The sequence below is a fragment of the Typopeltis vanoorti genome, chromosome 10, assembly GCF_054136105.1.
Source record: "Typopeltis vanoorti isolate ZY-2024b chromosome 10, IOZ_Tvanoo_1.0, whole genome shotgun sequence".
Classification (NCBI taxonomy): Eukaryota; Metazoa; Arthropoda; class Arachnida; order Uropygi; family Thelyphonidae; genus Typopeltis; species Typopeltis vanoorti.
The window spans coordinates 31,882,879-31,897,010 of NC_143558.1; the positions used below are offsets into that span (position 1 = coordinate 31,882,879).

Here is a 14,132-nt window from a genome sequence, read left to right on the forward strand (position 1 = left end):
TTTCAGGCATCCCTTGATGAGTCTTTGGACTCCCTGGATGTGTTATGTAATAATAAATATATCCTCATAGCACATATGTAATTGCCTTACTTCTGCTAATTTAATAATATATTTGGCATTTATTTCTAAATATTTTGCACATTTGTGAAAGAAACTGTCACGCGCACTGAAAACGAGTGAAGTCAAAATAAAATAATTAATTTTAATATATATCTTTTTAAAATTAATTATATTACTTTACTTGCAACATTAAAATATCCAAACATGCCAGTGAAAATCATGTCTATGTCCTTTTTTGTGAACAAATTTCACAAAGGTGGTGATAAGGCTAAGGAAACAAATTATAGGTTGATCTGTACTGGAGTTGTAAGGCACTGGAGAGATTGGCAAGAGATAAGATGCAGAAATGAGTTCATAATAGTGATATTCTTTGTGATTGTCAGCATGAGTTTGTTAAAGGAAGGTTGTGTTTTGCAACTTGCCTATGTACTATAACAAGGTGAAGAAAGTATTGGACAAGGAATATGCATATACAGTGGTATACTTAGATTATTCAGAGGCTTTTGCTAGATTGCTGAACCATAAGTTGGTCACTTGGTAATTATAGATAATTGAAGCAACTGGGATTCAATGATGGACTATCAAGTTGGATAGGTGAATGCGAGTGGGGAAGCACTATCTCAAAAGAGGAAAGTCTGTAGTGGTGTACCACAGGGGTCAGTTTTGGGCCATTGTTATTTAATTTGTATATTAATGATACTGGGATAGGTTTAACTGGTGATATACAGCTGTTTGTAGATGATGCAAAACTGGGTAAGTGATGAGAAATCAAGCTGATATTGTGGCCTTACAGGAGGATTTGAATAGATTGTATAAGTGGTCAACAGTATGGAATGCCAATTTAATGTTGCCAAGTGTAAGGTTGTGAAATGTGGTAAGCAATAATGGGCAGAGTATACACTTGGCAGGGAAACTTTGGAGGAAGCTGAGGAGATAAGAGATCTTGGAGTGGTGGTGGTGAAGGATCTGAAGTTTAGAGGTCACACTGCACAAGTTGTGAAGGCATCACATCAGATTATGGCAATGATGGAGAGGATCTTAACTTCTGGAAATAAAGAGGGTTCTGGTTCCCTTGTATAAGAGCCTGATCAGGCCTCATATGGATTACTGTGCACAGATTTAGTCATCTGCTTTTCATGGCGATGAGGATATGTTAGAAAGGGTTCAGAAAAGATGGACTAAGGTCATAACTGGTTTTTGGGATGTGGAATATGAGAACAGGTTGAGAGACTGCAGCTTGCAAAGCTTGTGAATATGAGGAAGAGAGGGGATATGATTGAGATATTTAAATTAGCAAAGGGTTATCATCAGATTAATGTGAAAAATATTTCACAGAATTGGAGGAACAAGGAGACATCCCTGGAAGCTGTATAAGAAGGGTATGAGCATATGCATAAGGAGTAGGTTCTTTGCATGGAGAGTGGTTGGTTAGTGGAATGCACTGCCTGACATTGTAGTGAATGTAAATACACTGAATGAATTTAAACCATGGTTTGATGGGCTTTATGTGTAATGGTGTTTTCCCTCCTGCGAAGAGTTTTTTGATTCCATGGAGATCTGGTGTTAAAAATAATAATAACAAATGTAAATTAAGAAATATTAAAATTTCTAAAATAATGTAAATTTCTTCTTCAGAATATGCTATATGAAAAGATTATGTGACCTTAGTCGAGTGTCCTCCAATACTAAAACTCAGTTACAATATGGTGTGGAATTAAAACCCTAAAAGGATAACTACATGTTAGGACAGGTAACAGATGTAGCCAAATGGCAAAACATTTGCTTTTCAAATTTAATAAGTTTCCAAAGTGATTGAGAGCTGATAAGAATACAATTTCATCATGAGATGTGCCTTGGTATTACAGTTCTTTAAAGCGAGACATCTTCCCAGAAGACAGACATACTTGTTTTAGATAAATAGATAGACTTGTCAGATATACTATCAAGTCACTGAAATCATCATCATCATAACACTAATTTCGGGTATAGACCATAATGGTCTGTTTCAGTCTCATTATCCATCCAATATTCTTTTTTGAGGTCTACCCTGCCTTCTCTTTCCAATTGGCTTATATTTTATTATTTGTCTAGGATATTGGGTGTTGGCCATTCGGTTTACATGTTCTATCCATTTTTGTTTATAATTGTTTAGTTTTGCTTCTATTGATGTTGTTTTTGGTTCTTTTAAAATGCCTTCATTCCTTTTTTTGGTCTAATAATGTGTATTTTGCAGTTCATCCCAAAAATCTCATTTCATTTGTTTTTATTCTTTGTTTATCTTTTTGCTTATTGCCCAAATTTCACTGCCATAAAATAATGTGGGTGCTGCTAAAGTATTGTATATATATATGAAATCTTTAATCAAAATTGCTGATGGCAGACCAATATCAAGGCTGCCGAGTAAAGTTTGTGCTTTCTAAATAGGACAATAGAGATAATTCTTATGATGAAAGTTTAATCTTGTAAGCTGTCAATCATGTTCAACATTTTCTGTTCTAAATTTCAAAAGGAAACCCTGCTTTGATCCTTCACTATAAAAACAATAATATATTCTGGGTTAACTTTTATGTCCTTCTCTGCAATTATATGTATGTGTGTGCGCACACACACAAACGTCGGTGGTCTGAAACGTTCTCAGCCTATCAATGAAAAAAATTATAATTTTATAATAGTTTTTTCATTTTTTTATTTTTTATTTTCAACATAATCTCCCTCAAGACTAATTCATTTATTCCAGCGATGATCCAGTGCCATTATCCCATCCCTGTAGTACTGCTCAGTAATATCTGCAAAATACCCCTCTACTGCTGCAATCACCTGTTGATTCGAAGAAAAACGCACCAGCGAGGAAGAGTTTTAGTTTTGGGAAGAGACAGAAGTCAGATGGAGCCAAATCTGGGGAATAGGGTGGATGTTCCAACAAGTCATAGTGCAGATCCCTTAATTTTTCCATTGCCAAAACACCTTTGTGGGGAGGTGCATTGTCCTGATGAAAGATGATTTTTTTCTTCTGCAAAAAAAGTCTTTTCTCACTAATTTTTTCGTCTAGTCTGGTTAAAAGATTGGAATAATATTTCCCAGTTATTGTTTTAACCTTTTCAAGATAATTAATAAACAAATGCCTTTAGCATCCCAAAGCACCGATGCCATGACCTTGCCTTCTTTGGCACTGAAAAACCTGCTTCTGTCCACTTTTTACTGCTGTTTGGATTCTGGTGTGTGTACTGGTGAATCCAAGTCTCATCCATAGTAATACATCGATGCACAAAATCAGTTTTATTCTTGTTAAAACACTCCAAGCACTGTTCAGAGATTTTCATGCGAGTGTGTTTTTGATCTGCACAGCACAGCACCCATCATGCACAAAGCTTTTTCATTTGCAATTCTTCATGCAAAATGCATCCTACATTCTTTTGAAATGCCTATAGTCTCATCAATTTCACACACTTTGACTGGCCGGTCATCCAATACCATATCGTGCACTTGATCAATGATTTCTGGTGTTGTTACACTTTGTGGACGTCCTTCACATGGATCATCTTCAAGGTTGGTACGGCCACGTTTAAACTTGGCAGCCCATTTCTTAATTATTGAAAACGAAGGAGATGAGTGCCCATAAACTTTTATGAATTTAGAATGAATTTCTTTTAGCATTAAACCTTCTTTTACAAAGAATTTTATAACCGCACGATACTCAATTTTATCCATTTCAAGAGATATAGACAACACGTTGGCTTCTGACAAATGTATAAAAAACTACTTGTTAGAATTTTGTTGTATAACGTGTAAAGTGTATATACTTGATAGAATGACTTGCAATTTCACATCGATGCGTATGACAGATGTACCAACTTAGAAAAAAAAAAAAATCTTGCCGATAGTGTTGCCATTTATGGTTGAGGCCGAGAACTTTAAAGACAACCCACGGTTATGTGTGTGTGTGTGTGTGTGTGTGTGTGTGTGTGTGTGTGTGTGTGTGTGTGTGTGTGTGTGTGTGTGTGTATTACTATATTCGGATTTTGGTGAGTTGTTTCTGTTTAAAATAATTAATTGACTTACACCTGGAAGATTGGGACCCCTCAAAACTAATGATAATCGTGGCTGTGGAGTCACTTCCCTAATTTCTTCAGAACCAGATTCTTCTGCCCCTAGAATCAATAAAAATAAGAAACTTTTTACTAATTATAAACATCTCACCCAAATGTCTTATTTACTACAAATGATAAAAATGCCCAGAACAATAAGACAATTCCAGATGAGATAAGGAGAAGTGTTAAGGTCTCACTTCTCCCAGTAGGCTAAAATTAATCACAAGAGGTAATGTAATTTGTGCAGTGTATAAGTATATGAAAATATTGCCAAACTAAAGATATGCAGAATTACAAATCAGGAAACTGAGAAAGATTCCGGATATAGATTCTTGAAAGAAACTAGAAATTAATTAGATGGAACAGAGAGCAGGATGTAATAGATAATACTTGGAAACTTATCAGGAAGCTTGAAATGACAATGCCAGTTTGTATTTCACAAGAATTAGTAGGATAGATAAGATGAGATTAAAATGGATGTAAAACAGAATGGACCAAACTTAAACAGCTTTATAACAGACAGTATAAGAAGGGAAGAGGGTGGGGGAATGATGTACAAAAGCATGAGAATTATAAAAGTGCAAAATAGAAATGAGAATAGTCCAAAAGAGAAAGAGAGGAGAAACTATCATAGCAAATCATGAGAAACCCTTAAGGAACACTTTATTTTTATTATTATTTTTTTTTATTTAAAGTGAGGAGAACAGTCTGTAGATGAACATTTTTTGGTTGGGAAAGTGATATCCTAGAACCTTAGGGTTCTACACACATGTGCACAATCAAAGAGGTCATGACACCAATAACACAAAAGCCATGTGTGGGCAAGTGATTAGGGAGAAGGAAAAATCTGTTAATGTATTTCTGCATCTCTTGAAGAACAGGAATTTGTAATTATTGGGAAAACACTATGTGGATGGTTGTTCCAAAGAACAGAGGTAGATGAAATGAAGATGAGAAGTGTGAAACATGTTCGAGCTGAACTGCATACAAAAGTTGACCAGTGGCTGCTCATATTCTTAGATTATTACAGGACAATAGAGGAACAGTAGCAGCTCAGTAAAACAGTGCCTGCATGATGGCTGGGACAATCACTAAGATAGGTATCCAAGAAGTGTTGGATCTCCATATTATCCATAAGGTGTGTAAGGTGTATTTAGGTAGTTCTAAAAAAAAACATCACTCTATTGCAAGCTGGAAGAAATGTTTGAGAGAATCAGAGGAATAAGAGAAAGAAAACCAGTTTGAGTTGGGTACAATAAGACAATCTAAAAGTTTTGAGTAGCTGGACTGCATAAATCCAGATTCAGAAAGAAATAATGATACAGTAGTAACTCCCAGCCACCAAAATGCAATCACAGTAGTTTTCATAATTGGAAAAGTAATAAAGGTGACAAATGAAGGCCATATTGAACTAAACATAATAAACAATAAATAGTGGCATCTATTATATTCAAGTTGAATTTATTATTAAAATACAGTTGACTCCCACTATAAACTTGTAGGGATCACAGGAATTATCTTATAGTAAACAGTTTGCTATAGTGAATTTTTTTAAGCATAGTGCTGTACCAAGGAGGCTTTGATTGGGACATTTTAATAGTCTGTTACAGTGAGCATAAAAATTTATAGTGCTACAGTGAGAGTCATTTGTATGTGGTGACTTACATAAGATTGGCAAAAACCACATAAAGCTTGAGAACCACATGATCCAAATTCACAACATTTGTCCAATATTTCAGTTTTTCTTGATGTAACTTTATGTAAATAAATTAAACTATTAATGCAACTTGTAACAATACTGTCTCAAAATACCTGGAGCAGGAATTTCCAAATCTGTTGTTTGGTTAATGTTAGTGCGGCCTGGACGTGGATCAAATGCAGGAATAAGTGCAGAAAACTGTCTTTTTAAAACAAATTCATCATCCCAACTGCGGCGTTTGCCGTTCCTGACTTCATAACCATCTTCCTCCTTAATAAAAAAAATAAATAAATAAAAATTAATAAAAAATGTATTAAAGTGCTACCTAGAAAAGCTGAACAGAAAGGCAATATTTCTGAATACAAATACTTGATATTCATAATCAAAATGCTGAAGAGAAAAAGAATCTCAGGTTTCGGATAAACAAACACTTCCATTTTGCTTGAACTCCGTCTTTAAGACTGTTACTAATAACTTCAACAACACATGAAAATTGCAAACTTGAAGGAGAAGGTCCACAATACAACACAATCAATAAATAGCAAAACTAAAAATTTCATGAATTATTCCAAGGTAACTGATGTGTTATGAAAATTACCCAGTTTGTTCCCTTTTCCTTCTGGCCTTCCAATCTAAGAAATTAAACTGGAATAGGCTGAGGATTATTTCTGCAAATGATACCATTTCAATATGGATAAATAACCTGAAGAATCTATTTTTTTGAATAACTTAATTTTAATACAAACTGCCTTACTATGCAGCAGGCAAAGAATAAGAACATGAAATAGAATGCTGAATGTATGAGAATAAAGAGGTATATAAAGAAAGAATTTGAATTAGATGTCAACAACAATACCAATAATGATAAGTAGAAGAAGTAGAAATTATTAATATTGTTATTACCAGAGATTTCCATAGTCAGGGACTCAATGAGGAAGGCAACACATCATCCACACCACCTCCAAAGGCAAGCCATTCCAATTGCACATTGCTCCATGAGAGAAAAATCTAGTTTCCACTCTCTTTTTTTTTGGAATTCATCCTCAACTTCAATGAATGCCCTCTTGTTCTTTCTCTCTCTCCATCCTCCATAAAATGAACAATTCCATCCATTGCCTCTTTCAGAAGTTTGAAGGTCTGTATCATAACACTCTTCTTTCTTCTGTCTGCTAGTGTTAGCAGTCAGTCCACAATTTCTCAATCTATTCTCATACCTACTTTCACAGTTTTGATATCATATTTATTCCTAGTCTTCTTTGTACCCTTTCCCCTGTATCTACACCACTTTAGAAACCAATCTGCATACATACAATCCAGATGAGGCAATATCAAAGCCTTAGAGAAAGACATTTGTTTTTTTATATGAAAAATATAAGACATGAAAGTTTTGATTAGATTTCATGTTTGAGTTCACAAAAAACACTTTCTTTCTACTCCCAGAACAAATAGATCCCTAAATAAATATTTTACTGCTGAGGATATTTTCCTCTATCAAGATGTTATTAAAATATATCAAGTATCCCAAATGAGCCTTTCTCTCATTTCTCCAAGACAAGAAACCGTTTATTAATTTTAATTCCACTGCACAATATTTTCATACCTTCAGATAGTTAATCCATTTTTTCAAGCATTTTCTATGGTACTTGTTACTGGTACTCTCTGAAGCTCTAAGTTCTACTCCTGGCTACTGGCTCCCAACTCTCAGTAATATAGTCCCCTCCCTTGCTTCGCAGGTAAGCATGTAAGACATGTAAGCCTTAAGCAAATTATGGACAAAAATAATTGGAAACAGTTCCTTGCTTATCCACCAAGACATTTCCTTCCATACCTCACAAAGACTGAAATCCAGGTGTCCTACCTGTAGGAGTGCAATACAAATGAATGACCAGAACTTCGACCTATGCAAGTCATGGGGAGAGTATTGGCTTCAACGTACCTCCACTCTTAAAATTCTCATTTCAAATCCAACATCTTGTCTGGAGGGCTTCGACCTCCCTAGACATGTATGGACCACTTTAAATCAGATCAGAACAGGACATGGGAGATGTAAGCATCTCTTGCATAAATAGAACTGGTCTGATACTCCAAACTGTGAATGAGGAAGCAGGATTCAGACCATCAATCACACAGTGTTAAGTACAGATCGACTCATTCTCAGGTTAAAAGAGGACTTTTTTAAACTAACCCCAGACTCCTTGGAGTGGATCCGGCATTTAAAGATTAAACTCTGACTCCTGATTCTTAATTTTGATGTTTAATCATTTCAACCTATTGTACCCCTTTTAATATGATTTTTACAATTGTTTTTATGCTGTTTTATGTAATATGTATGTAATATCCTGAGACCTGTACATCATACTCTAAATAATAAATATGGTACTTGTAGTATCATTTATGGTTACTGTATTATAGATTTAATGCTATGAGATCACATAAGGCTTTCAAAGGGTAATTCATTGATAACTGCTGAAGTATCAAACAACACAAAGATGAAAATGGCTTGCTGTAGAAATATAAGAGAGAGAGAGAAAAAACCAGTTGCAAATGAACAACTAATTAAAGATGGACATCGTGTATAAGAAGTAAAATGTTTAGCACATTTCAAGGATATCTATAAGATATATTAAAAACATCAGTGTAAACAATGACAGTTTATTATTCTCATCACATATACATGGTATTTATAAATATACAATCCAAGTATTACTACCACATTTTCTGTTGGCTATAATTTATTTTGGCCTGATTATTTTATTATAGACAAATAAAAATATTTTCCTTATATATACAAATAAAGTAAAATACATTAAGATAGTTTTCATAGTCTATAAAAACGTTTAAAATAAATTACTGAGTTTTTACTTTTTTTTTTTTTAATGTGTAACCACCAAGCCATACTGGATACTAGAAAATTAAATTTATGTGATACAGTCAACTGCAAAATCCAGTGATTGTATCTATGATGGTTCATGAAACATATCGTAACTGGATATGATATGTAAGTTATAGTGATCTCTGATAATATACATTTAAAATAAAGGTCAACATTATTTAGTCCCATGAGGTAGTCTCTCAATCTTTCCATAGTCTACATTATATACCGAAAAACTTACACTTTGCTATTTACATATAATATACAACCATAAAGATATAGGCTCTATTGTGGCAAACAGTTCATTGACTGCAAACAGTGTTAGCAGTCCACAATTTCTCAATCTATTCTCATACTTACTTTCACAGTTTTGATATCATATTTATCCCTAGTCTTTTTTGTACCCTCTCCCCTGTATCTACACCACTGAATGTGCAAAGTTAGTAATGGCTATAGCTCTAATTATTCCAGTTTTGATTTGTATCAAAGGAAGCAGATTATTGTTGTAATCTCATCCCAACAGGTGATACAATACTGCTGTGAGGAATTTACCCACGAATAGTATAAGGATCTTAAAAATGCTGCATTTACAAATATTTCAACATAATACTTGGTTGATTATGAACAACTTATTTGTTAAAAATGTGATGTGGGGGTTCCATTTCAGATTGCTATCAAGATGGAGGCCCAAGTACTTGACTGATTTTTTTTTTTTTTTTACTAAGCTACAGTTACAATTTTGGATACCACTTTGTTTCATGCCATGTTAGGGTTATATCGTGATCTAACTTATTTGTTAATGTGAAGTACATATATCTCATTTTATCGATATTAATTTTACGACCATTATTGCTAAATAACGTTTGAACATTTCAACAGCTTCAACATATCATGGTCAATCCGATTTTCTACACCCTCAAGAGTCATTTGGGGTGCATACTAATGTCATACCATTGTTGAATGATATCATTTTGCCAAAAAGTTTGTATTTACACAGATCATTAGCATATATTAAAAACAGGATGGGTCCTAGCATCAAACCTTGCAGGATTCCATATTTTATTATTTTTGTTGCACTATTGAATGTGCAATAGTGAAACAATATATGGTATATTTTTTTCTATTATTCGGATATGATTGGAATCAGTCATAAGTAACTCTTTTAATGCCACCATATCTAGACATTTTCAGTAGTAGATCATGATGAACACAGCTGAACACCTTAGTCACAGCAAGAAAAATAGCTGCTGTGTACATTCCTTGATTTATTCTGCTATAAACTGTTTTATGGAAGTTTAATAGTCTTTTTCGGTACTGAATCCGGATCTAAACCCATATTGAGATGCGTAAAAGGATATGGTATGTAGATAGCTATTTAGTCTTTTTTTTTTTTTTTTCATTAGGATTTCAATGAAAAAAGGGGTGCTGAAAGGATGCTTAAGGGTCAAAGTTGTATAACTGAGAGGAGACCTCCACATAGCTTTTAAAGGAATGCGGAGAACCGACCAGGGCTTTTGACCTAATGTCCTATCCTCACCTTCTCGTGGTGCACCCTGTTGGGTATCTACCTGGATACTGAACGAACAAGGATGGACTGGCAATTTGGGATTTAGCCGACCAAATTGTATTCCTATTGGTTAAACCAAAATAAAAAATGATGGTACGACATGACAAAATTTCATGCCAGCTGGAGCGTCGCCCGGTTAAACAAGGTTAAACAAGCCCCCGTTGTTTTCATCAGAGAACAAGGCCGAACAGCAAAAAAGTCGACTACTGGAACAAATCTGAAAACAATCCCCAACTCAACATCACCAGAGTTAAAGATCTGTACTATCAACATAAGAAGCCTGAATGGCAAAGATATGGAGCTAGCTGAGGAATTAGATAACTACCAGATCGACATAATAGGAGTGACTGAAACAAAAAAGACAAAAACTGGTGAGATCTTTCTGAGTAATAAATTCAAAATGTTATATTTAGGCAATGACAATCAAGGAAAAGAAGGAGTAGCCATAGTATTCAACACAAAATACGAGGCTAATCTTCTTGAATGGCAGTCAGTCTCAAGTAGAGTAATGTGGACAAATATGAGAATGGGGAACTGGACAATGAGACTTATTTGTGCCTATGGTCCCACAGAAGGCTCTACTAAGGTAGAAGTGGAGGAATTTTTTGAGGCTTTAGAAAAAGCAACTGACAAAATGAAAAAGGAAAAGTTGGTCCTTGTTGGGGATTTAAATAGCAGAGTAGGAAATGATTGTGAGACATACAAAAATATTTTGGGAAAATTTGGAGAAAAGAGCGAAGCTAATAATAATGGCAAATATCTGTTGGATTTCTGCTCAGGACATGGACTGGTTATTACTAACACCATGTTCCAACATAAAAGTGTGCACAAATTCACATGGAGAGAAGAGGCAAGGAATAAGAAAAGTCTCATAGACTATGTTATTGTTGATAGTGATGTTTTCTCCCTGGTGCAGGACACTAGAGTGTACAGAGGATATGAAATTGGAAGTGATCACTATTTAGTCTGCAGGATAAAACTGAATTTCATATTGAAAAGAATAACATGTAAGAAAGTTTTAAAGTGAATAAAAGTTGAGCAGCTCTCAGATGTGAATTGTAGACTAAAATACACAAAGATTATTGAAGAAAAAATGAAAGAGTTTGAGAACAGGAATCAAACCTTGGAGATTCAGTGGGCAAACTCTGAAGGAAACATTGATTGATTCTGCTAGAGAGGCATCTGGTGAGGTTGTATGCAAGGATAAAAAAATCAGAACTCCCTGGTGGACACAGGAAGTTAAAGAGGCAGTGAAGGAAAAGAAGAAAGCATATCAAAAGTTCCTGGCAAATAAGTCAGCTTGTGCTCTTACAGAATATAGAGACAAATGCAAAAATGCTAAACACTGTGTAAAACTAGCTAAAAAAAGTCATAGGAGGACTTTGGCAAGAATATAGAAAATAAATATCAAGAAGGTGGCAAAATATTCTGGAGGTTGTTGAAGAAGCTTAGGAATGGAGGAAAGAGGGCTGTAAAAGGAGTTAGAGATGATAAAGGTGACATGAAAACAGGAGAAAAAGATATCCTTGAAGTATGGGGTAATTACTTTGAAAAACTGCTAAATGAAACAAGCAATGATGACAGCACAGTGGTAAAAAACTTTGACCAGGCATGCAGTCAGAAATACATATCCATATTTGAAGTAGAAAAAGCCATCAAAGGCTTGAAATGTGGAAAGGCGTAGATGATATTCAACCAGAAATGCTGAAGTATGGTGGTATAAAAGTCTTCCCCACCCCCCCCCCCCCCCACCCCCCCCCCCCCCCACCCCCCCCCCCCCCCACCCCCCCCCCCCCCCACCCCCCCCCCCCCCCACCCCCCCCCCCCCCCACCCCCCCCCCCCCCCACCCCCCCCCCCCCCCACCCCCCCCCCCCCCCACCCCCCCCCCCCCCCACCCCCCCCCCCCCCCACCCCCCCCCCCCCCCACCCCCCCCCCCCCCCACCCCCCCCCCCCCCCACCCCCCCCCCCCCCCACCCCCCCCCCCCCCCACCCCCCCCCCCCCCCACCCCCCCCCCCCCCCACCCCCCCCCCCCCCCACCCCCCCCCCCCCCCACCCCCCCCCCCCCCCACCCCCCCCCCCCCCCACCCCCCCCCCCCCCCACCCCCCCCCCCCCCCACCCCCCCCCCCCCCCACCCCCCCCCCCCCCCACCCCCCCCCCCCCCCACCCCCCCCCCCCCCCACCCCCCCCCCCCCCCACCCCCCCCCCCCCCCACCCCCCCCCCCCCCAGTTAAGAACGGTGGAGAGCTCCGCTTGTAAGGAGCCAATGGCGGCGTTCGTCACTGCGAGGGCGGCACGAGTAGAGGCGATTTGCTCGCGTAGTAATGCTAAGCTGGCACGTTTGTATATCCGGAGTGCTTTTTTTCAGGCTTGGCTGACCATGTTTTGGACACTACCCACAGAGTATCATGGAAGAAAACCACCATGCTCCACCACAGCAAATTCAAGAAAGAGAGACTTTTCTTAGAAGCAGCAGCAGCGCTCAAAAACCAACCAAATCTTAACAAATAGGGTTGCATCAAGCTTCCGAAGATTTGGGAAACAGTCATCACCAGAGGTCCCACCTTACATTCCAGGCCACCTACAACTGCCCTTAGAGGGCGCTCCACCTAGATAGGACTTTATTGTCACCCACGTGGTTGGGCTTAGTATTGTAAGTTTTTGTGTGCATGTTACATTAATTGTCTTTGTAATCCCCGTAGATGTCCTAGTGACTAGGACGAAATATAGGTAGTATTAAATTCTATTTTAATTCTTTTTGAGTGTTGTAAAAAATCCATTAAACCTCCAACATAACTTCAATATATTGAAAGACCATTTTCTTACTTGTACATGGAAATGTAATTTCTACCACTGACTGCTTAATTATTATTACACACCCAAGAAATTATACAGAGTATTCTAACAAATTGCCTTTTTCCTGATGGAGGAATGGGAGATATGCTGGCATTATTACAATTTTAAAAGGTGTATAAGTAGGTACTGAAAGTTTGGGAAACACCACTTCAATATATTGAAAGACCATTTTCTTACTTATACATGGAAATGTAATTTCTACCACGACTGCTTAATTATTATTACACACCCAAGAAGGGAGTGTGTTGTGCATTATGGCATATTAGAACAGCTTGTTTCTATATTCAAGTAGCCTAGTTGCAAAGATCGCATTTGCAAACATTACTTTACTTACACTTGGATATAAGGATGAAGACAAGAATATAATTTCTTGTTCAACTATAATTTACAGAAGGGAGTTGATTAAGGGTCAAAGCTACATGACCACAAGGATACCTTCACTTTTCCTTTTAATACTCAAACCCCACCTTTTCATAGCACATCCTATCTACCTAGATACTTAAGAAATTAGAATAGGCTGGCAATTTTGAGTTTAGCTAATCAAACTGTATTCTGTAGTGATTTAAAGCAAAAGACAGTATTACAACGCGAAATGTCATGCAGCTAGGGCATTGTGCAGTTCGACAAGGTCTCTGCTGTTTTCACTCAAAATCAGCAGAACTGATAATAGGTACCATCAATGCACCAATGCAATAGAAGCAAAACTGGCAGAAGAATGAGAGAAATATACACGCTGATATTTCTCTAATAAGCATTAGAGAAATATATACATAATAAGCATTAGAAAACAAATAAGACAAAAGCTGATAAGCAATTTCAAGTATAGTAACAGTAGAGTAGAAATACTTTCATTACTGGCAAACAACTTATTAATATTTAACATTTGTGATATTATATGTGTATCCCGTAAGTTGGTGGTAGAACAAATACCATGTGATCCTATAAATTCTAGGCATGCCTAAGTGAATTTATGATGGCATAATTAAAAA

The 14,132-nt window shown here is 37.0% G+C and overlaps 1 protein-coding gene across 9 annotated transcripts in view; it reads right to left on the reverse strand.

Moving 5' to 3' along the window:
* Positions 1-14,132, reverse strand: part of Ufd4 (ubiquitin fusion-degradation 4-like) — an 831,523-nt gene that overhangs the window by 222,212 nt on the left and 595,179 nt on the right. For all 9 annotated transcript variants that reach the window (XM_090399614.1, XM_090399612.1, XM_090399618.1 and 6 more), the window contains 2 exons: positions 5,961-6,117; positions 4,120-4,208 (listed from right to left, as the gene is read on the reverse strand). In XM_090399614.1, the coding sequence (XP_090255740.1) occupies positions 4,120-4,208; positions 5,961-6,117 (246 nt within the window). The remainder of the gene's footprint in view (positions 1-4,119; positions 4,209-5,960; positions 6,118-14,132) is intronic.